This window comes from Mustelus asterias, unplaced genomic scaffold, assembly GCF_964213995.1.
Source record: "Mustelus asterias unplaced genomic scaffold, sMusAst1.hap1.1 HAP1_SCAFFOLD_446, whole genome shotgun sequence".
Lineage (NCBI taxonomy): Eukaryota > Metazoa > Chordata > Chondrichthyes > Carcharhiniformes > Triakidae > Mustelus > Mustelus asterias.
Window position 1 is genome coordinate 57,080 of NW_027590399.1, and position 20,673 is coordinate 77,752.

Sequence of the window (20,673 nt, forward strand, 5' to 3'; positions counted from 1 at the left end):
TCCCAGCCTGTGCTCTGCCTCTCTCTCTCTCTCCTAGTCTGCACTCCGTCTCTCTCTCTCTCTCCTAGTCTGCACTCCGTCTCTCTCTCTCTCTCCTAGTCTGCACTCCGTCTCTCTCTCTCTCTCTCCTAGTCTGCACTCCGTCTCTCTCTCTCTCTCTCCTAGTCTGCACTCCGTCTCTCTCTCTCTCTCCCCTAGTCTGCACTCCGTCTCTCTCTCTCTCTCCTAATCTGCACTCCGTCTCGCTCTCTCTCTCTCCTAGTCTGCACTCCGTCTCTCTCTCTCTCTCTCCTAGTCTGCACTCCGTCTCTCTCTCTCTCTTCTTGTCTGCACTCCGTCTCTCTCTCTCTCCTTGTCTGCACTCCGTCTCTCTCTCTCCTAGTCTGCACTCCGTCTCTCTCTCTCTCTTCTTGTCTGCACTCCGTCTCTCTCTCTCTCCTAGTCTGCACTCCCTCTCTCTCTCTCTCTCTCCTAGTCTGCACTCCGTCTCTCTCCCCCCCTTTCGATGCCCCCTGAGCCCTGTGGGGCCTCCGCACCGAGAGGTCACCAAGTGAAAGCTTTACCTTATGGTTTCCCCACAGGCGTGCCAGTCCATTCGGATCCACAATTCGGAAAACTTTGGACTCGTGGTCTTCCCATCGGATGAACGCTTCGTACCTGTTGTCTGACAGGAGCTGATAAACATAGTCCCAGAGTAGCCTGCAGTCTGTGAGGGAGCAACAGGACAGTCACATCAGTGACCTTCAACCTTTCATAGGCTGCCATTTGGATTTTGCCGAAAGTTCCTGATTTAAAATGTCTCTGACTTAGCATCAAGACTGCTTGGGTGGGACTCAGGGTGTAAGCCTCTGGCGACCCCCCCCCCCGCCCTCTCACCCCCACCCCCGCCCTCTCACCCCCACCCCCCGCCCTCTCACCCCCACCCCATCTCACGCGCCCCCCGCCCTTTTACCCCCCTCACTCCCCTCTCTCGGTCAGCCCTCCCCTCCCGTGCTCTCTTCGATCCATCCCCATGATCTCACGCACCCCCCACCACCCCTCGCACTCTCTCGCCCCAACACCCACACACTCGGCCTCCGACCCCCTTTCCTCGCGCTCTCTCGGCCTCCGACCCCCTCCCCCTCTCTCAACCCCACCTCGCGCTTTCGCACCCCCCCCTCCTCGAGCTCTCTCGCCCCCCTCCCCCTCCTAGCGCTCTCTCGCCCCCTCCCCCTCCTCGCGCTCTCTCGCCCCCCTCCTAGCGCTCTCTCGCCCCCCTCCCCGCGCTCTCTCGCCCCCTCCCCCTCCCCGCGCTCTCTCGCCCCCTCCCCCTCCCCGCGCTCTCTCGCCCCCCTCCCTCTCCCCGCGCTCTCTCGCCCCCTCCCCCTCGCGCTCTCTCGCCCCCCTCCCCCTCCTCGCGCTCTCTCGCCCCCCTCCCCCTCCTCGCGCTCTCTCGCCCCCTCCCCCTCCCCCTCCTCGCGCTCTCTCGCCCCCCTCCCCCTCCTCGCGCTCTCTCGCCCCCCTCCCCCTCCTCGCGCTCTCTCGCCCCCCTCCTAGCGCTCTCTCGCCCCCTCCCCCTCCTAGCGCTCTCTCGCCCCCACCCCCACCTCGCGCTCTCACGCCCCCCTCCCCCTCCTCGGGCTCTCACGCCCCCCTCCCCCTCCTCGGGCTCTCGCACCCCCCTCCCCCTCCCCCTCCCCCTCCTCACGCTCTCTCGCCCCCCTCCTAGCACTCTCTCACCCCCTCCCCCTCCTCGCGGTCTCTCGCCCCCCTCCCCCTCCTTGCGCTCTCTCGCCCCCCTCCCCCCTCTCGCCCCCCTCTCCCTCCTAGCGCTCTCGCCCCCCTCCCCCTCCTAGCGCTCTCGCCCCCTCCCCCCCTTCTCGCGCTCTCTCGCCCCCTCCCCCTCCTCGCGCTCTCGCCCCCCTCCCCCTCCTCGCGCTCTCGCCCCCCTCCCCCTCCTCGCGCTCTCGCCCCCTCCCCCTCCTCGCGCTCTCGCCCCCTCCCCCTCCTCGCGCTCTCGCCCCCTCCCCCTCCTCGCGCTCTCGCCCCCTCCCCCTCCTCGCGCTCTCGCCCCCCTCCCCCTCCTCGCGCTCTCGCCCCCTCCCCCTCCTCGCGCTCTCGCCCCCCTCCCCCTCCTCGCGCTCTCGCCCCCCTCCCCCTCCCCGCGCTCTCTCGCCCCCCTCCCCCTCCTCGCGCTCTCTCGCCCCCCCCTCCTCGCGCTCTCTCGTCCCCCCTCCTCCTCCCTCTCGTCCCCCCTCCTCCTCCCTCTCATCGCGCTATCTCGCCCCCCCCTCCTCCTCCCCCTCCCCGCGCTCTCTCGCCCCCCCCTCCCACTCCTAGCGCTCTCTCGCCCCCCCTCCCCTCCCCCTCCTAGCGCTCTCTCGCCCCCCTTCCCTCTCCCCCTCCCCGCGCTCTCTCGCCCCCCCTCCCCCTCCTCGCGCTCTCTCGCCCCCCCTCCCCCTCCTCGCGCTCTCTCGCCCCCCCTCCCCCTCCTCGCGCTCTCTCGCCCCCTCCCCCTCCTTGCGCTCTCACGCCCCCCCTCCCCTCCTAGCGCTCTCTCGCCCTCCCTCCCCTCCTAGCACTCTCTCACCCCCCCCTCCCCCTGCTCGCCTCCCCCTTCCCCCCCCGCACTCTCGCCTCCCCCTCCCCCCCCCACTCTCTCGGTGCCTCCCCCCCCAACCCCCACGCACTCTCGCCTCCCCCTCCCCCCCCACTCTCTCGGTGCCTCCCCCCCCAACCCCCACGCACTCTCTCACCCCCCCCAACCCCCACGCACTCTCTCACCTCCCCAACCCCCACGCACTCTCTCATCCCCCCAACCCCCACGCACTCTCTCATCCCCCAACCCCCACGCACTCTCTCATCCCCCCAACCCCCACGCACTCTCTCATCCCCCAACCCCCACGCACTCTCTCACCCCCCCAACCCCTACGCACTCTCTCACCCCCCAACCCCTACGCACTCTCTCACCCCCCCCAACCCCCACGCACTCTCTCACCCCCCCAACTCCCACGCAATCTCTCACCCCCCCCCCCTTCCCCCCCCTCGCGCTCTCTCGCCCCACCCCCCTCGCGCTCTCTCGCCCCACCCCCCTCGCGCTCTCTCGCCCCACCCCCCTCGCGCTCTCTCGCCCCGCTCCCCCTCGCGCTCTCTCGCCCCCTCGCTCCCCCTCGCGCTCTCTCGCCCCGCTCCCCCTCGCGCTCCCGCGCCCCCCCTTCGTCGCGCTCCCTCGCCCCCCCTTCCTCGCGCTCCCTCGCCCCCCCTTCCTCGCGCTCCCTCGCCCCCCCTTCCTCGCGCTCACTCGCCCCCCCTTCTTCGCCCCCCCTTCCTCGCCCCCCCTTCCTCGCCCCCCCCCGCGCACTCTCGACCCCCGCTCGCGCACTCTCGCCTCCCTCCCCCCTCGCGCTCCCTCACCCCCCCTACCTCGCGCTCTCTCGCCCCCCCCTTCCTCGTGCTCTCTCGCCCCCCCCGCGCACTCTCGCCCCCCCGCTCGCGCACTCTCGCCCCCCCCGCTCGCGCACTCTCGCCTCCCTCCCCCCCTCGCGCTCTCTCGCCCCCCTCGCGCTCTCTCGCCCCCCTTCCTCGCGCTCTCTCGCTCGCCCCCCTTCCTCGCGCTCTCTCGCCCCCCCGCTCGCGCACTCTCGCCTCCCTCCCCCCTCGCGCTCCCCCCCTTCCTCGTGCTCTCTCGCTCGCCCCCCTTCCTCGCGCTCTCTCGCTCGCCCCCCTTCCTCGCGCTCCCTCGCCCCCCCTTCCTCGCGCTCTCTCGCTCGCCCCCCTTCCTCGCGCTCCCTCGCTCGCCCCCCTTCCTCGCGCTCTCTCGCTCGCCCCCCTTCCTCGCGCTCTCTCGCTCGCCCCCCTTCCTCGCGCTCTCTCGCTCGCCCCCCTTCCTCGCGCTCTCTCGCTCGCCCCCCTTCCTCGCGCTCTCTCGCTCGCCCCCCTTCCTCGCGCTCTCTCGCTCCCCCCTTCCTCGCGCTCTCTCGCTCCACCCCTTCCTCGCGCTCCCTCGCCCCCACTTCCTCGCGCTCTCTCGCTCGCCCCCCTTCCTAGCGCTCTCTCGCTCGCCCCCCTGCCTAGCGCTCTCTCGCTCGCCCCCCTTCCTCGCGCTCTCTCGCTCCCCCCCCGGCGCTCTCTCGCTCCCCCCCTCGCGCTCTCTCGCTCCCCCCCTCGCGCTCTCTCGCTCCCCCCCTCGCGCTCTCTCGCTCCCCCCCTCGCGCTCTCTCGCTCCCCCCCTCGCGCTCTCTCGCTCCCCCCCTCGCGCTCTCTCGCTCCCCCCCTCGCGCTCTCTCGCTCCCCCCCTCGCGCTCTCTCGCTCCCCCCCTCGCGCTCTCTCGCTCCCCCCTCGCGCTCTCTCGCTCCCCCCCTCGCGCTCCCCCCCTCGCGCTCCCCCCTCGCGCTCTCTCGCTCCCCCCCTCGCGCTCTCTCGCTCCCCCCCTCGCGCTCTCTCGCTCCCCCCCTCGCGCTCTCTCGCTCCCCCCCTCGCGCTCTCTCGCTCCCCCCCTCGCGCTCTCTCGCTCCCCCCCTCGCGCTCTCTCGCTCCCCCCTCGCGCTCTCTCGCTCCCCCCCTCGCGCTCTCTCGCTCCCCCCCTCGCGCTCTCTCGCTCCCCCCCTCGCGCTCTCTCGCTCCCCCCCCTCCCGCTCTCTCGCTCCCCCCCCTCCCGCTCTCTCGCTCCCCCCCCTCGCGCTCTCTCGCTCCCCCCCCCCGCGCTCTCTCGCTCCCCCCCCCCTCGCGCTCTCTCGCTCCCCCCCTCGCGCTCTCTCGCTCCCCCCCTCGCGCTCTCTCGCCTCCCCCCCTCGCGCTCTCTCGCCTCCCCCCTTCTCGCAATCTCTCGCCTCCACTGCCCCTCGCGATCCCTCGCCCTCCTTCCTCGCGCTCTCTCGCCTCCCTCCCCCCTCGGCTCTCTCGCCCCCCCTCCCCCTCTTCACGCTCTCTCGCCCTCCCTCCCCCTCCCCCTCTTCGCGCTCTCTCGGCCCCCCCTCTTCGCGCTCTCTCGGCCCCCCCTCCCCCTCTTCGCGCTCTCTCGGCCCCCCCCTCCCCCTCTTCGCACTCTTTAGGCCCCCCCTCCCCCTCTTCGCGCTCTCTCGGCCCCCCCTCCCCCTCTTCGCGCTCTCTCGGCCCCCCTCCCCCTCTTCGCGCTCTCTCGGCCCCCCCTCCCCCTCTTCGCGCTCTTTAGGCCCCCCCCTCCCCCTCTTCGCGCTCTCTCGGCCCCCCCTCCCCCTCTTCGCGCTCTCTCGGCCCCCCCTCCCCCTCTTCGCGCTCTCTCGGCCCCCCCTCCCCCTCTTCGTGCTCTTTAGGCCCCCCCTCCCCCTCTTCGCACTCTTTAGGCCCCCCCTCCCCCTCTTCGCGCTCTCTCGGCCCCCCCTCCCCCTCTTCGCGCTCTCTCGGCCCCCCCTCCCCCTCTTCGCGCTCTCTCGGCCCCCCCTCCCCCTCTTCGCGCTCTTTAGGCCCCCCCCCCTCTTCGCGCTCTCTCGGCCCCCCCTCCCCCTCTTCGCGCTCTCTCGGCCCCCCCTCCCCCTCTTCGCGCTCTCTCAGCCCCCCCTCCCCCTCTTCGCGCTCTCTCAGCCCCCCCCTCCCCCTCTTCGCACTCTTTAGGCCCCCCCTCCCCCTCCTCGCACTCTCTCGGCCCCCCCTCCCCCTCCTCGCACTCTCTGTCAGGCCCCTCCCTCCCTCCTTGCACTCTCTCGGCCCCTCCCTCCCTCCTTGCACTCTCTCGGCCCCTCCCTCCCTCCTTGCACTCTCTCGGCCCCTCCCTCCCTCCTTGCACTCTCTCGGCCCCTCCCTCCCTCCTTGCACTCTCTAGGCCCCTCCCTCCCTCCTTGCACTCTCTCGCCCCCCCCCCTCCCTCCTTGCACTCTCTCGGCCCCTCCCTCCCTCCTTGCACTCTCTCGGGCCCACCCCCCTCCTCACACTCTCTCGGGCCCACCCCCCTCCTCACACTCTCTCGGGCCCACCCCCCCTCCTCACACTCTCTCGGGCCCACCCCCCTCCTCACACTCTCTCGGGCCCCCCCTCCTCACACTCTCTCGGCTCTCTCTCCCCCCCTCCGCGTTCCCTCGGGGCCCCCCTTCATACTCTCGCCTTCATCCTCCCACTCTGTCAGAAGGTGGTCTGTTCCTGTCACATTCCAGGGATATGAACCCATTATCCAGGTTGACACTGCACTGACAGATGTTAAACCCAAAGCCCATCTCTCGCTCCAGGGCGCTCAGTCACCATCAAGATTCAATCGGAAGATTCTGCCAGTTCCCCCAGTTTCCCCGCCAATACTTAGGAGGCACAGTTGCTAGCACTGCTGCCTCACAGCACCAGAGGCCCAGGTTCAATTCCAGCCTTGGGTCACTGTCTGTGTGGAGTTTGCACGCTTTCCCGTGTCTGTGTGGGTTTCCTCCGGGTGCCCTGGTTTCCTCCCACAGTCCAAAGAGGTGCAGATTAGGTAGATTAACCATGCTAAATTGCCCCTTAGTAAGCAGTCTCACAACACCAGGTTGAAGTCCAACAGGGGTATTTGGTAGCACAAGTTTCAGAGCGCTGCTCCTTCATCAGGTGAGTGAGGAGCAGCGCTCTGAAAGCTTGTGCTACCAAATAAACCTGTTGAACTTTAACCTCGTGTTGTGAGACTTATTGTGCCCACCCCACGCCAACGCCAACATCTCCACATCATTGCCCCTTAGTGTCAGGGAGACTAGCTAGGGTAAATGCATGGAGTTATAGGGATAGGGCCTGGGTGGGATCGTGGTCAGTGCAGATTTGATGGGCCAAATGGCCTCTGTCTGCACTGTCGGATTCTATGACTTATTCCTCCAGCCACTTCAAAACTAGGTTATTTTTCATTAATATTGTGGGATCTTGCTGTGTGCAAACTAGTGCTGCATTTCCTCCATTAAAATGACTGCACCTGGGAACTAAAAACCCATTATGTATGCAAGCTCTCAAAACCTGAGAGCACCATTGACGTCAATAAACTTGGCCATTCTTATAAACCATGTCCAGACTGGTATGAGTGGCCTATTTCACAGTGGAAGACGTCACAGTTTGGACTGATAAAGGTGAATACAGTGGGTCAGCTCACTGAGTCCAGGCTCTTCCTGGAACTGAAGGGTCTTTAACCACAGGGGCTCCTAAGAAGTGGACTATTCCTGGTCATGGTGCAGCTGGGTAAGGTATTGAGTGTCACTGGGCTCTGAGCCTGGGAGAGGGTTCAGAGATCCCAGCTAATCCTCAACAAGATTCACCAAGGAGAGGGGCCATGTTTTTGAGGAAGAGAAGGTGTTACAGGCTAATAGGCTGGAGGAAGTAGATGTTCAGAGGGAGGATGTACTGGCAGTTTTGAATAAACTGAAGGTCGATAAGTCCCCTGGGCCTGATGAAATATATCCTAGGATTCTTTGGGAGGCAAGGGATGAGATTGCAGAGCCTTTGGCTTTGATCTTTGGGTCCTCACTGTCCACGGGGATGGTGCCAGAGGACTGGAGAGTGGCGAATGTTGTTCCTCTGTTTAAGAAAGGGAATAGAAATGACCCTGGTAATTATAGGCCGGTTAGTCTTACTTCGGTGGTTGGTAAATTGATGGAAAAGGTCCTTAGGGATGGGATTTACGACCATTTAGAAAGATGCGGATTAATCCGGGATAGTCAGCACGGATTCGTGAAGGGCAAGTCGTGCCTCACAAATTTGATTGAATTTTTTGAGGAGGTAACTAAGTGTGTTGATGAAGGTAGGGCAGTTGATGTCATATACATGATTTTAGTAAGGCGTTTGATAAGGTCCCCCATGGTCGGCTTATGATGAAAGTAAGGAGGTGTGGGATAGAGGGAAAGTTGGCCGATTGGATAGGTAACTGGCTATCTGATCGAAGACAGAGGGTGGTGGTGGATGGAAAATTTTCAGACTAGAAGCAGGTTGCTAGCGGAGTGCCACAGGGATCAGTGCTTGGTCCTCTGCTATTTGTGATTTTTATTAATGACTTAGAGGAGGGGGCTGAAGGGTGGATCAGTAAATTTGCTGATGACACCAAGATTGGTGGAGTAGTGGATGAGGGGGAGGGCTGTTGTAGACTGCAAAGAGACATAGATAGGATGCAAAGCTGGGCTGAAAAATGGCAGATGGAGTTTAATCCTGATAAATGTGAGGTGATTCATTTTGGTAGGACAAATTTAAATGTGGATTACAGGGTCAAAGGTAGGATTCTGAAGACTGTGGAGGAACAGAGAGATCTTGGGGTCCATATCCACAGATCTCTGAAGGTTGCCACTCAAGTGGATAGAGCTGTGAAGAAGGCCTATGGAGTTTAAGAGCCGTGGGGTTATGCTGCAACTGTACAGGACCTTGGTGAGACCACATTTGGAATATTGTGTGCAGTTCTGGTCACCTCACTATAAGAAGGATGTGGAAGCGCTGGAAAGAGTGCAAAGGAGAGTTACCAGGATGCTGCCTGGTTTGGAGGGTCGGTCTTATGAGGAAAGGTTGAGGGAGCTAGGGCTGTTCTCTCTGGAGCGGAGGAGGTTGAGGGGAGACTTAATAGAGGTTTATAAAATGATGAAGGGGATAGATAAAGTGAACGTTCAAAGACTATTTCCTCAGGTGGATGGAGCTATTACAAGGGGACATAACTATACGGTTCATGGTGGGAGATATAGGAAGGATGTCCGAGGTAGGTTCTTTACTCAGAGAGTGGTTGGGGTGTGGAATGGACTGCCTGCAGTGATAGTGGAGTCAGACACTTTAGGAACATTGAAGCGGTTATTGGATAGGCACATGGAGCATACCAGGATGATAGGGAGTGGGATAGCTTGATCTTGGTTTCAGATAAAGCTCGGCACAACATCGTGGGCCGAAGGGCCTGTTCTGTGCTGTACTGTTCTATGTTCTAACAGCTCTGTCGAGAGAAAGAGAGACCCAGAGAATCCTCAACAACTCTGCTGAGAGAGAGAGGACAGCGTTCTCCAAGGCGGCCTTCACGACACACGACAACGCAGAGTCGCTGAGCAGAGACTGATAGCCAAGTTCCGCACACATGAGGATGGCCTCAACCGGGATCTTGGGTTCATGTCACACTATCTGTAACCTCCACGACTTGCCTGGACTTGCAAAATCTCACTAACTGTCCTGGCTGGAGACAATACACATCTCTTTAACCTGTGTTTAACCCTCTCTCCACTCACATTGTCTGCACCTTTAAGACTTGATTACCCTGTAAAGACTCGGATTCCAAACATTATTTTGTAAATTGAGTTTGTGTCTTTACATGCCCTGTTTTTGAACAGAACTCCCACTTACCTGACGAAGGAGCAGCGCTCCGAAAGCTAGTGGCTTTTGCTACCAAATACACCTGTTGGACTTTAACCTAGTGTTGTGAGACTTCTTACTGTGTTTACCCCAGTCCAACGCCGGCATCTCCACATCAAGACAGAGAGGCCCAGAGAATCCTCAACAACTCTGCCGTGGGAGAGAGAGAGAGACCCAGAGAATCCTCAACAAGCAGTTGAACCAGGAGCACTCCTCGTCACAAGGATTCTTCGAGACAGGATTTATTCCCACTTGGAAATAAGTGGATGTATTAGAGAGAGGCAGCATGGTTTTGTAAAGGGGAGGTCGTGTCTCACGAACTTGATCGAGTTTTTCGAGGAAGTGACAAAGATGATTGATGAGGGTAGGGCAGTGGATGTTGTCTACATGGACTTCAGTAAGGCCTTTGACAAGGACCCTCATGGCAGACTGGTGCAGAAGGTGAAGTCGCATTGGATCAGAAGTGAGCTAGCTAGGTGGATACAAAACTGGCTCGGTCAAAGAAGACAGAGGGTAGCAGTGGAAGGGTGTGTTTCTGAATGGAGGGCTGTGACAAGTGGTGTTCCTCAGGGATCAGTGCTGGGACTTTTGCTGTTTGTAATATATATATATATTTGAGGAAAATGTAACTGGTTTGAATCGTAATTTGATTGAATTTGCGGATAGCGATGAGGACCATCAGAGGATACAGCAGGATATAGATCAGTTGGAGATTTGGGCGGAGAGATGGCAGATGGAGTTTAATCTGGACAAATGTGAGGTAATGCATTTTGGAAGGTCGAATACAGATAGGAAATATACAGTAAATGGCAGAATCCCTAAGAGTATTGATAGGCAGAGGGATCTGGGTGTACAGGTACACAGGTCACTGAAATTGACCACAATTCGATTACGTTTACCTTAGCTATGGAAAGGGATAGGTATATACCAAAGGGCAAGAGTTATAGCTGGGGGAAAGGAAATTATGATGCGATTAGGCGAGATTTAGCTGGCATAGGTTGGGGAAGGAAACTGCAGGGGATGGGCACAATTGAAATGTGGAACTTGTTCAAGGAACAGCTACTACGCGTCCTTGATAAATATGTACCTGTCAGGCAGGGAGGAAGCAGACGTGTGAGGGAACCGTGGTTTACTAAGGAGGTTGAATCTCTTGTGAAGAGGAAGAAGGAGACTTATGTTAAGATGAGACGTGAAGGCTCAGTTCGGGCACTTGAGAGTTACAAGTTAGTCAGGAAGGACCTAAAGAAAGAGTTAAGAAGAGCCAGGAGGAGACATGAGAAATCTTTGGCAGGTAGGATCAAGGAAAACCCTAAAGCTTTCTATAGGTATGTCAGGAATAAAAGAATGACTAGGGTAAGATTAGGGCCAGTCAAGGACAGTAGTGGGAAGTTGTGCGTGGAGTCTGAAGAGGTAGGAGAGGCACTAAATGAATATTTTTCATCCGTATTCACACTGGAGAGGGACAGTGTTGTTGAGGGGAGTACTGAGATGCAGGCTGTTGGACTGGATGGGATTGATGTTCTTAAGGAGGAGGTGTTAGCAATTCTGGAAAGGGTAAAAATAGATAAGTCCCCTGGGCCGGATGGGATTTATCCTAGGATTCTCTGGGAGGCTAGAGAGGAGATTGCAGAGCCTTTGGCTTTGATCTTTGTGTCGTCATTGTCTACAGGAACAGTGTCAGAAGACTGGAGGATAGCAAATGTTGTCCCCTTGTTCAAGAAGGGGAGTAGGGACAACCCTGGTAATTATAGACCGGTGAGCCTTACTTCTGTTGTGGGCAAAGTTTTGGAAAGCATTATAAGAGATAGGATTTATAATCATCTAGAAAGGAACAATTTGATTTGGGATAGTCAACAAGGTTTTGTGAAAGGTAGGTCGTGCCTCACAAACCTTATACAATAAATGGCAGAGTCATCAAGAGTATAGAAACACAGAGGGACCTAGGTGTGCAAGTCCACAAATCCTTGAAGGTGGCAACACAGGTGGAGAAGGTGGTGAAGAAGGCATATGGTATGCTTGCCTTTATAGGACGGGGTATAGAGTATAAAAGCTGGAGTCTGATGATGCAGCTGTATAGAACGCTGGTTAGGCCACATTTGGAGTACTGCGTCCAGTTCTGGTCGCCGCACTACCAGAAGGACGTGGAGGCGTTAGAGAGAGTGCAGAGAAGGTTTACCAGGATGTTGCCTGGTATGGAGGGTCTTAGCTATGAGGAGAGATTGGGTAGACTGGGGTTGTTCTCCTTGGAAAGACGGAGAATGAGGGGAGATCTAATAGAGGTGTACAAGATTATGAAGGGTATAGATAGGGTGAACAGTGGGAAGCTTTTTCCCAGGTCGGAGGTGACGATCACGAGGGGTCACGGGCTCAAGCTGAGAGGGGCGAAGTATAACTCAGATATCAGAGGGACGTTTTTTACACAGAGGGTGGTGGGGGCCTGGAATGCGCTGCCAAGTAGGGTGGTGGAGGCAGGCACGCTGACATCGTTTAAGGCTTACCTGGATAGTCACATGAGCAGCCTGGGAATGGAGGGATACAAACGATTGGTCTAGTTGGACCAAGGAGCGGCACAGGCTTGGAGGGCCGAAGGGCCTGTTTCCTGTGCTGTACTGTTCTTTGTTCTTGAGTTCTTTGAGAAGGTGACGAAAGAGGTGGATGAGGGTAAAGCAGTTGATGTGGTGTATATGGATTTCAGTAAAGCGCTTGATCAGGTTCCCCACGGTAGGCTATTGCAGAAAATACAGAGGCATGGGATTGAGGGTGATTTTGTGGTTTGGATCAGAAATTGGCGAGCTGTAAGAAGACAGAGGGTGGTGGTTGATGGGAAATGTTCATCCTGGAGTTCAGTTACTAGTGGTGTACCGCAAGGATCTGTTTTGGGGCCACTGCTGTTTGTCATTTTTATAAATGACCTGGATGAGGGCGTAGAAGGCGGATGACACTAAAGTCGGTGGAGTTGTGGACAGTGCGAAAGGATGTTGCAGGTTACAGAGCGACATAGATAAGCTGCAGAGCTGGGCTGAGAGGTGGCAAATGGAGTTTAATGCGGAAAAGTGTGAGGTGATTCACTTTGGAAGGAGTAACAGGAATACAGAGTACTGGGCTAATGGTAAGATACTTGGTAGTGTGGATGAGCAGAGCGATCTCGGTGTCCATGTGCATAGATCCCTGAAAGTTGGCACCCAGGTTGATAGGGTTGTTAAGAAGGCGTACGGTGTGTTAGCTTTTATTGGTAGAGGGATTGAGTTTTGGAGCCAGGAGGTCATACTGCAACTGTACAAAACTCTGGTGTGGCCGCACTTGGAGTATTGCGTCCAGTTCTGGTCGCCGCATTATAGGAAAGAGGTGGAAGTCTTGGAAAGGGTGCAGAGGAGATTTACCAGGATGTTGCCTGGTATAGTGGGAAAATCGTATGAGGAAAGGCTGAGGGGCTTGAGGTTGTTTTCGTTAGAGAGAAGAAGGTTAAGAGGTGACTTAATAGAGGCATACAAGATGATCAGAGGATTAGATAGGGTGGATAGTGAGAGCCTTTATCCTCGGATGGTGATGGCTAGCACGAGGGGACATAGCTTTAAATTGAGGGGTGATAGATATAGGACAGATGTTAGAGGTAGGTTCTTTACTCAGAGAGTAGTAAGGGCGTGGAATGCCCTGCCTGCAGCAGTAGTGGACTCGTCAACATTAAGAGCATTCAAATGCTTATTGGATAAACATATGGATGATATTGGAATAGTGTAGATTAGAGGGGCTTTAGATTGGTTCCACTGGTCGGCGCAACATCGAGGGCCGAAGGGCCTGTACTGCGCTGTAATGTTCTATGTTCTATGAAAGTGGCAATGCAGGTAGAGAAAGTAGTCAAAAAGGCATACGGCATGCTTGCCTTCATCGGCCAGGATATTTTGTTTAAAAATTGGCAAGTCATGTTGCAGCTTTATAGAACCTTAGTTAGGCCGCACTTGGAATATAGTGTTCTGGTCGCCACACTACCAGAAAGATGTGGAGGCTTTGGAGAGGGTACAGAAAAGATTTACCAGGATGTTGCCTGGTATGGAGGGCATTCGCTATGAGGAGAGTTGGAGAAACTTGGTTTGTTCTCATTGGAGTGACAGAGGTTGAGGGGAGACCTGATTATGAGAGGCATGGACAGAGTGGATAGTCAGAAGCTTTTTCCCAGGGTGGAAGAGTCAATTACTAGGGGCATAGGTTCAAGGTGCGAGGGGCAAGGGTTAAAGAAGATGTACAGGGCAGATTTTTTACACAGAGAGTAGTGGGTGCCTGGAACTCGTTGCTTGGGGTGGTAGTGGAAGTGGATACGGTAGTGACTTTTAAGGGGCGTCTTGACAAGTACATGAATAGGATGAGAATAGAGGGATATGGTCCCGAAGGGTAGGGGGTTTTAGTTAAGTCGGGCAGCATGGTCAGTGCAGGCTTGGAGGGCCAAAGGGCCTGTTCCTGTGCTGTAATTTTCTTTGCTCTTTTAACAACACTGCCGAGAGAGAGAGAAGGACCCAGAGAATCCTCAAAAACTCTGCCGAGAGGGAGAGACATGATGTGGAGATGCCAGCATTGGACTGGGGTAAATACAGTAAGAAGTCTAACAGGTTTATTTGGCAGCAAAAGCCACTAGCTTTCGGAACAGGCTGTTCCTTTGTCAGGTGGGTGGGAGTTCTGATCACAATCAGGGCACAAAGACTGCCTGCCACAGCAACCTCTGCAAGACGTGCCAGATCATCGACACGGATGCCATCATCTCACGCGAGAACACCAGGTACACGGTACCTACTCTTGCAACTCGGCCAACGTTGTCTACCTGTTACACTGCAGGAAAGGATGTCCCGAGGCATGGTACATTGGGGAAACTATGCAGACGCTACGACAATGGATGAATGAACACCGCTCGACAATCACCAGGCAAGACTGTTCTCTTCCTGTGGGGGAGCACTTCAGCGGTTACAGGCATTCAGTCTCTGATCTTCGGGTAAGCGTTCTCCAAGGCAGCCTTCACGACACACGACAGCGCAGAGTCGCTGAGCAGAGACTGATAGCCAGGTTCCGCACACATGAGGATGGCCTCAACTGGGATATTGGGTTCATGTCACACTATCTGTAACCCCCACAACTTGCCTGGATGTGCAAAATCTCACTCGCTGTCCTGTCTGGAGACAATACACATCTCTTTAACCTGTGCTTAATGCTCCCTCCACTCACATTGTCTGTACCTTTAAGACTTGATTAGCTGTAAAGATTCACATTCCAATCATTATTCATATAAATTGAGTTTGTGTCTTTGTGCCCTGTTTGTGATCAGAACTCCCACCCACCTGACGAAGGAACAGCCTGTTCCGAAAGCTAGTGGCTTTTGCTACCAAATAAACCTGTTGGACTTTAACCTGGTGTTGTTAGACTTCTTACTGAGAGAGAGAGGCCCAGAGAATCCTCAACAACTCTGCCGAGACAGAGAGAGACGGAGACCCAGAGAATCCCCAACAACTCTGCCGAGACAGAGAGAGAGAGAGACCCAGAGGATCCTCAACAAAAGGTTGGATCTCATTGGACAAAGGGGGAGGTGGCTAGATGGGTGGAGAACTGGCTTGATCACAGAAGACAGAGGGTGGTAGTGGAAGGGTCTTTTTCCGGCTGGATGCCTGTGACTAGTGGTGTTCCGCAGGGCTCTGTATTGGGACCTCTGCTGTTTGTGATTTATATAAATGATCTGGAAGAAGGTGTAACTGGGGTGATCAGTAAGTTTGCAGACGACACAAAATTGGCAGGACTTGCAGATAGTGAGGAACATTGTCAGAGGCTACAGAAGGATATAGATAGGCTGGAAATTTGGGCAAAGAAATGGCAGATGGAGTTCAATCCAGATAAATGCGAAGTGATGCATTTTGGTAGAACTAATGTCGGGGGGAGCTCTACGATAAATGGCAGAACCATAAAGGGTGTAGATACGCAGAGGGACCTGGGTGTGCAAGTCCACAGATCCTTGAAGGTGACGTCACAGGTGGAGAAGGTAGTGAATGAGGCATATGGCATGCTTGCCTTTATAGGACGGGGCATAGAGTATAAAAGTTGGGGTCTGATGTTGCAGTTGTATAGAACGTTGGTTCGGCCGCATTTGGAATACTGCGCCCAGTTCTGGTCGCCACACTACCAGAAGGACGTGGAGGCTTTAGAGAGAGTGCAGAGGAGGTTTACCAGGATGTTGCCTGGTATGGAAGGGCTTAGTTATGAGGAGAGATTGGCTGAAATGGGGTTGTTCTCACTGGAAAGACGGAGGATGAGGGGTGACCTAATAGAGGTGTATAAAATTATGAAAGGCATAGATAGGGTGAACGGTGAGAAGCTTTTTCCCAGTTCGGTGGTGATGTTCACGAGGGGTCATAGGTTCAAGGTGAGGGGCGGGGGGGGGGGGGAGGTTTAACACGGATATCAGAAGGACGTATTTTACACAGAGGGTGGTGGAGGCAGACACACTGGGAAGGTTTAAGACTTATCCAGATAGCCACATGAACGGAGTGGGAATGGAGGGATACAAAAGAATGGTCTAGTTGGGACCAGGGAGCGGCGTGGGCTTGGAGGGCCGAAGGGTCTGTTTCCTGTGCTATATTGTTCTTTGTTCTAACACTGCCGAGAGAGAGACCCAGAGAATCCTCAACAACTCTGCCGAGAGACCCTCTTTCTAGAAACATAGACACATAGAAAAACTACAGCACAAAACAGGCCCTTCAGCCCCACAAGCTGTGCCGAACATATCCCTACCTTTTAGGCCTACCTATAACCCTCCATCCTATTAAGTCCCATGTACTCATCCAGGAGTCTCTTAAAAGACCCTATTGAGTTTGTCTCCACCACCACTGACGGCAGCCGATTCCACTCGCCCACCACCCTCTGAGCGAAAAACTTCCCCCAAATATTTCCCCTGTACCTACACCCCAGCACCTTAAACCTGTGTCCTCTCGTAGCAGCCATTTCCACCCTGGGAAAAAGCCTCTGAGAGTCCACCCGATCTATGCCTCTCAACATCTTATACACCTCTATTAGGTCTCGTCTCATCCTACGTCTCTCCAAGGAGAAAAGACCGAGCTCCCTCAGCCTATCCTCATTAGGCATGCCACTCAATCCAGGCAACATCCTTGTAAATCTCCTCTGCTCCCTTTCAATCTTTTCCACATCCTTCCTGTAATGAGGCGACCAGAACTGAGCACAGTACTCCAAGTGGGGTCTGACGAGGGTCTTATATCACTCCATCATTATCCCCGGACTCCTAAACTCAATCCCTCGATTGATAAAGGCCAGCACACCATACGCCTTCTTAACCACCTCCTCCACCTGCGGGGCTCTATTTTAGAGTCCTATGGACCCGGACCCCAAGGTCCTTCTGATCCTCTACAGTACTAAGAGTCTTTCCCTTTATATTGTACTCCTTCATCCCATTTGACCTGCCAAAATGGACCACTACACATTTATCTGGGTTGAAGTCCATCTGCCACTTCTCCGCCCAGCTTTGCATCCTATCTATGTCCCTCTGTAACTTCTGACATCCCTCCAGACTATCCACAACCCCACCAACCTTCGTGTCGTCGACAAACTTACCAACCCATCCCTCCGCTTCCTCATCCAGGTCATTTATGAAAATGACAAACAGCAAGGGTCCCAGAACAGATCCCTGGGGCACACCACTGGTGACCGACCTCCATTTAAAAAAGACCCATCTATACCCACTCTCTGCCTCCTTTGGGCAAGCCAGTTCTGGATCCACAGGGCAGCAGCCCCTTGGATCCCATGCCCTCTCACTTTTTCTAGAAGCGTTGCATGGGGGACCTTATCAAACGTCTTGCTAAAATCCATATAAACCACATCTACCGCTTTCCCTTCGTCAATGTGTTTAGTCACATTTTCGAAGAACTCCACCAGGCTCGTAAGGCACGATCTGCCTTTGACAAAGCCATGCTGAGTATTCGTGAGCATACTAAACCTCTCTAAATGCTCATAAATCTTGTCCCTCAGGATCTTCTCCATCAGCTTACCAACCACTGAGGTTTGACTTACCGGTCGGTAATTTCCTGGGCTATCCCTATTCCCCTTCTTGAAAATAGGAACCACATCCGCAATCCTCAAATCCTCCAGCACCTCTCCCGTCTCCATCGACGATGCAAGGATCATCGCCAGAGGCTCTGCAATCTCTTCCCTCGCCTCCCACAGTAACCTGGGGTACATCCCATCCGGATGTGCGGGCTAGGTTGATTGGCTATGCTAAAATTGCCCCTTAGTGTCCTGAGATGGGTAGGTTAGAGGGATTAGCTGGTAAATATGTAGGGATATGGGGATAGGGCCTGGGTGGGATTGTGGTCAGTGCAGACTCGATGGGCCAAATGGCCTCTTTCTGCACTGTAGGGTTTCAATGATCTTTTCTATGAACACTGCCGAGAAAGAGAGACAGAGACCCAGAGAATCCTTAACAACTCTGCAGAGAGAGAGACCCAGGGAATCCTCAACACTGCCGAGAGAGGGAGAGAGAGACCCAGAGGATCCTCAACAACACTGCCGAGATAGAGAGAGACCCAGAGAATCCTCAACAACACTGCCGACAGAGGGACTGAGAGACCCAGAGGCTCCTCAACAACACTGCCGAGATAGAGAGAGACCCAGAGGATCCTCAACAACTCTGCCGAGGATGTAATCTTTGCACAAGTGAAGTGGGAGACAGCCTGAGTGAGGCAGCCAGAGTGGGATTGGAACTTGGTAATTTGGAGCAGTGTGGTAATTAAAGATGGAGAGATCCAGTGTTCATCCTGGGATGGAAAGTGATATAAAGACCTACCTCGGGTATCTGCAGCGATAAGTGAAGCTACGAGTTTAATACATTTTCTGAAATATTTTAATTGGTGATAGAAATGTTGGTCGGTGGGGTTATGTGCTGCACTTGTGAGATGTGGGAAATCCCTGATGCTTCCAGCTTCTTGGACAACTATATCTGCAGGAAGTGCACCCAATTGCAGCTGCTCACAGACCACGTGGATAGGTTGGAGCAGCAGTTGAATGCACTTAGGAGCATGAAGGTGGCGGAAAGCGTCATTGACATAGGCTTTCGCGATGTGGTGACACCCAAGGTGCAGGCAGATAGATGGGTGACTGCTAGAAAGGGCAGGCAGTCAGTGCAGAAATCCCGTGTGGTCATCCTCCTCTCTAACAAGTACATCATTTTGAATATGGTTGGGGGCCAGAGCAGTGGCCCCATGGCTGGCTCTGTTGTTAAGCAGAGAGGGACAAAGAGCACTAGAGCAATAGCTATAGGGGTCTTTATAATTCGGGGTACAGATAGGTGCTTCTTTGGACGTGAAATGAATTCCAGGATGGTATGTTGCCTCCCTGGTGCCAAGGTCCAGGATGTCTTTGAATGGGCAGAAAGCATTCTGAAGGGAGAGGGTGAACAGCCAGAGGTTGTGGTACATATTGGTACTAACGACATAGGTAGAGTGGTGAGGTCCTGCAGCAGCAGTTTAGGGAGTTAGGTAGAAAGTTAAAAAGCAGAACCTCTAGGGTTCTAATCTCAGGTTTACTCCCTGTGTCACATGCCAGTGAGGCGAGAAATAGGAAGATAGTACATGGCTAAACAGCTGGTGTAGGAGGGAGGGTTTCAGATATCTGGACCATTGGGATCTCTTCTGGGACAGCTGGGACCTGTACAAGAAGGACGGGTTGCATCTAAACTGGAGGGACATAAATATTCTGGCCAGGAGGTTTGCAAGTGTCACACGGAAGGATATAAACTAGTTTGGCAGAGAGGTAGGAACCAAAGCAAGGTGAATTAACTGGAGGAGAACTGGACAATATGGCCAGTAAGACTCAGAGAAACAGCAGGCAGGGTGGGGTTGCTGATCAAAGAGGGTCTGGTGGACTGAAGTGCATTTGTTTCAATGCGAGATGTGTAACAGGTAAGGTAGATGAACTTGGATTAGTATTTGGAACTATGATATTGTTGCCATTACAGAGATTTGGTTCAGGGAAGGACAGGATTGGCAGCTTAACGTTTCAGGTAAGATAGAGGGGGATGTAAAAGGGGTGGGGGAGTTGAACTACTGGTTGAGAATATCACAACTGTACTGCGGGAGGACACCTCGGAGGGCTCATACAGCGAGGCAATATAGGTAGAGCTCAGGAATCGGAAGGATGTAGTCACAATGTTGGGGGTTTAACTATAGGCCTCCCAACAGCCAGCGGGGAGATAGAGGAACAGATATGTAGGCAGATTTTGGCAAAGTGTAAAAGTAACAGAGTTGTTGTGGTGGGTGATTTTAACTGCATCTATATTGACTGGGACTCACTTAGTGCTCGGGGTATGGATGGGGCAGAGTTTGTAAGGAGCATCCAGGAGGGCTTCTTGAAACAGTATGTAGATAGTCCAACTAGGGAAGAGGCCATACTGGACCTGGTATTGGGGAATGAGCCCAGCCAGGTGGTCAACGCTTCAGTAGGGGAGCAGTTCGGGAACAGTGACCACAATTCAGTAAGCTTTAAGGTACTGATGGATAAAGATAAGTGTAGTCCCCAGATGAAGGTGCTAAACTGGGGGAAGGCTAATTACAACAATATTAGACAGTAATTGAAGAATGTAGATTGGGGGCAGATGTTTGAGGGCAAATCAACATCTGGCATGTGGGAGGCTTTCAAGTGTAAGTTGATAGGAATTCAGGACCGGCACATTCCTGTAAGGATGAAGGATAGGTATGGCAAGTTTTGGGAACCTTAGATAACGAGAGATATTGTGAGCCTACTCAAAGAGACAAAGGAAGCATTTGTCAAAGCTAGGAGGCTGGGAACACACAAAGCAAGTGTGGAATGCAAGGAAAGTAGAAAGAAACTTAAGTAAGGAGTAAGGAGGGCTAAAAGGGGTCACGAAAAGTCATTGGCCAACAGGATTAAAGAAAACCTCAAGGCTTTTTATTATATATATATATAAAAAGAGCAAGAGGATAGCCAGGGAGAGAATTGCCCCACTCAAGGACAAGGGAGGGAATCTATGCGTGGAGCCAGAGGAAATGGGTGAGGTATTAAATGAGTACTTTGCATCAGTATTCACCAAAGAGAAAGACTTGATGGATGATGAGTCTGGGGAAGGGTGTGTAGATAGTTTGGATCATGTTGAGATCAAAAAGGAGGTGGTATTGGGGTTCTTGAGAAAAATTAAGGTAGACAAGTCCCCAGGGCCTGATGGGATATACCCTAGAATACTGAGACAGGCAAGGGAGGAAATTGCTGGGGCCTTGAGAGAAATCTTTGCATCCTCACTGGCTACAGGGGAGGTCCCAGAAGATTGGAGAATAGCCAATGTTGTTCCTTTGTTTAAGATGGGTGGCAAGGATAATCCAGGTAATCACAGGCCGGTGAGCCTTATAATCAGTGGTAGG

At 54.9% G+C, this 20,673-nt stretch overlaps 1 protein-coding gene across 1 annotated transcript in view; it reads right to left on the reverse strand.

The window, feature by feature from the left end:
* LOC144486749 (transcription factor ETV6-like) overlaps positions 1 to 20,673 on the reverse strand; it is a 48,720-nt gene that overhangs the window by 11,399 nt on the left and 16,648 nt on the right. The window contains exon 4 of the mRNA XM_078204776.1: positions 564 to 706. Within this exon, the coding sequence (XP_078060902.1) occupies positions 564 to 706 (143 nt within the window). The remainder of the gene's footprint in view (positions 1 to 563; positions 707 to 20,673) is intronic.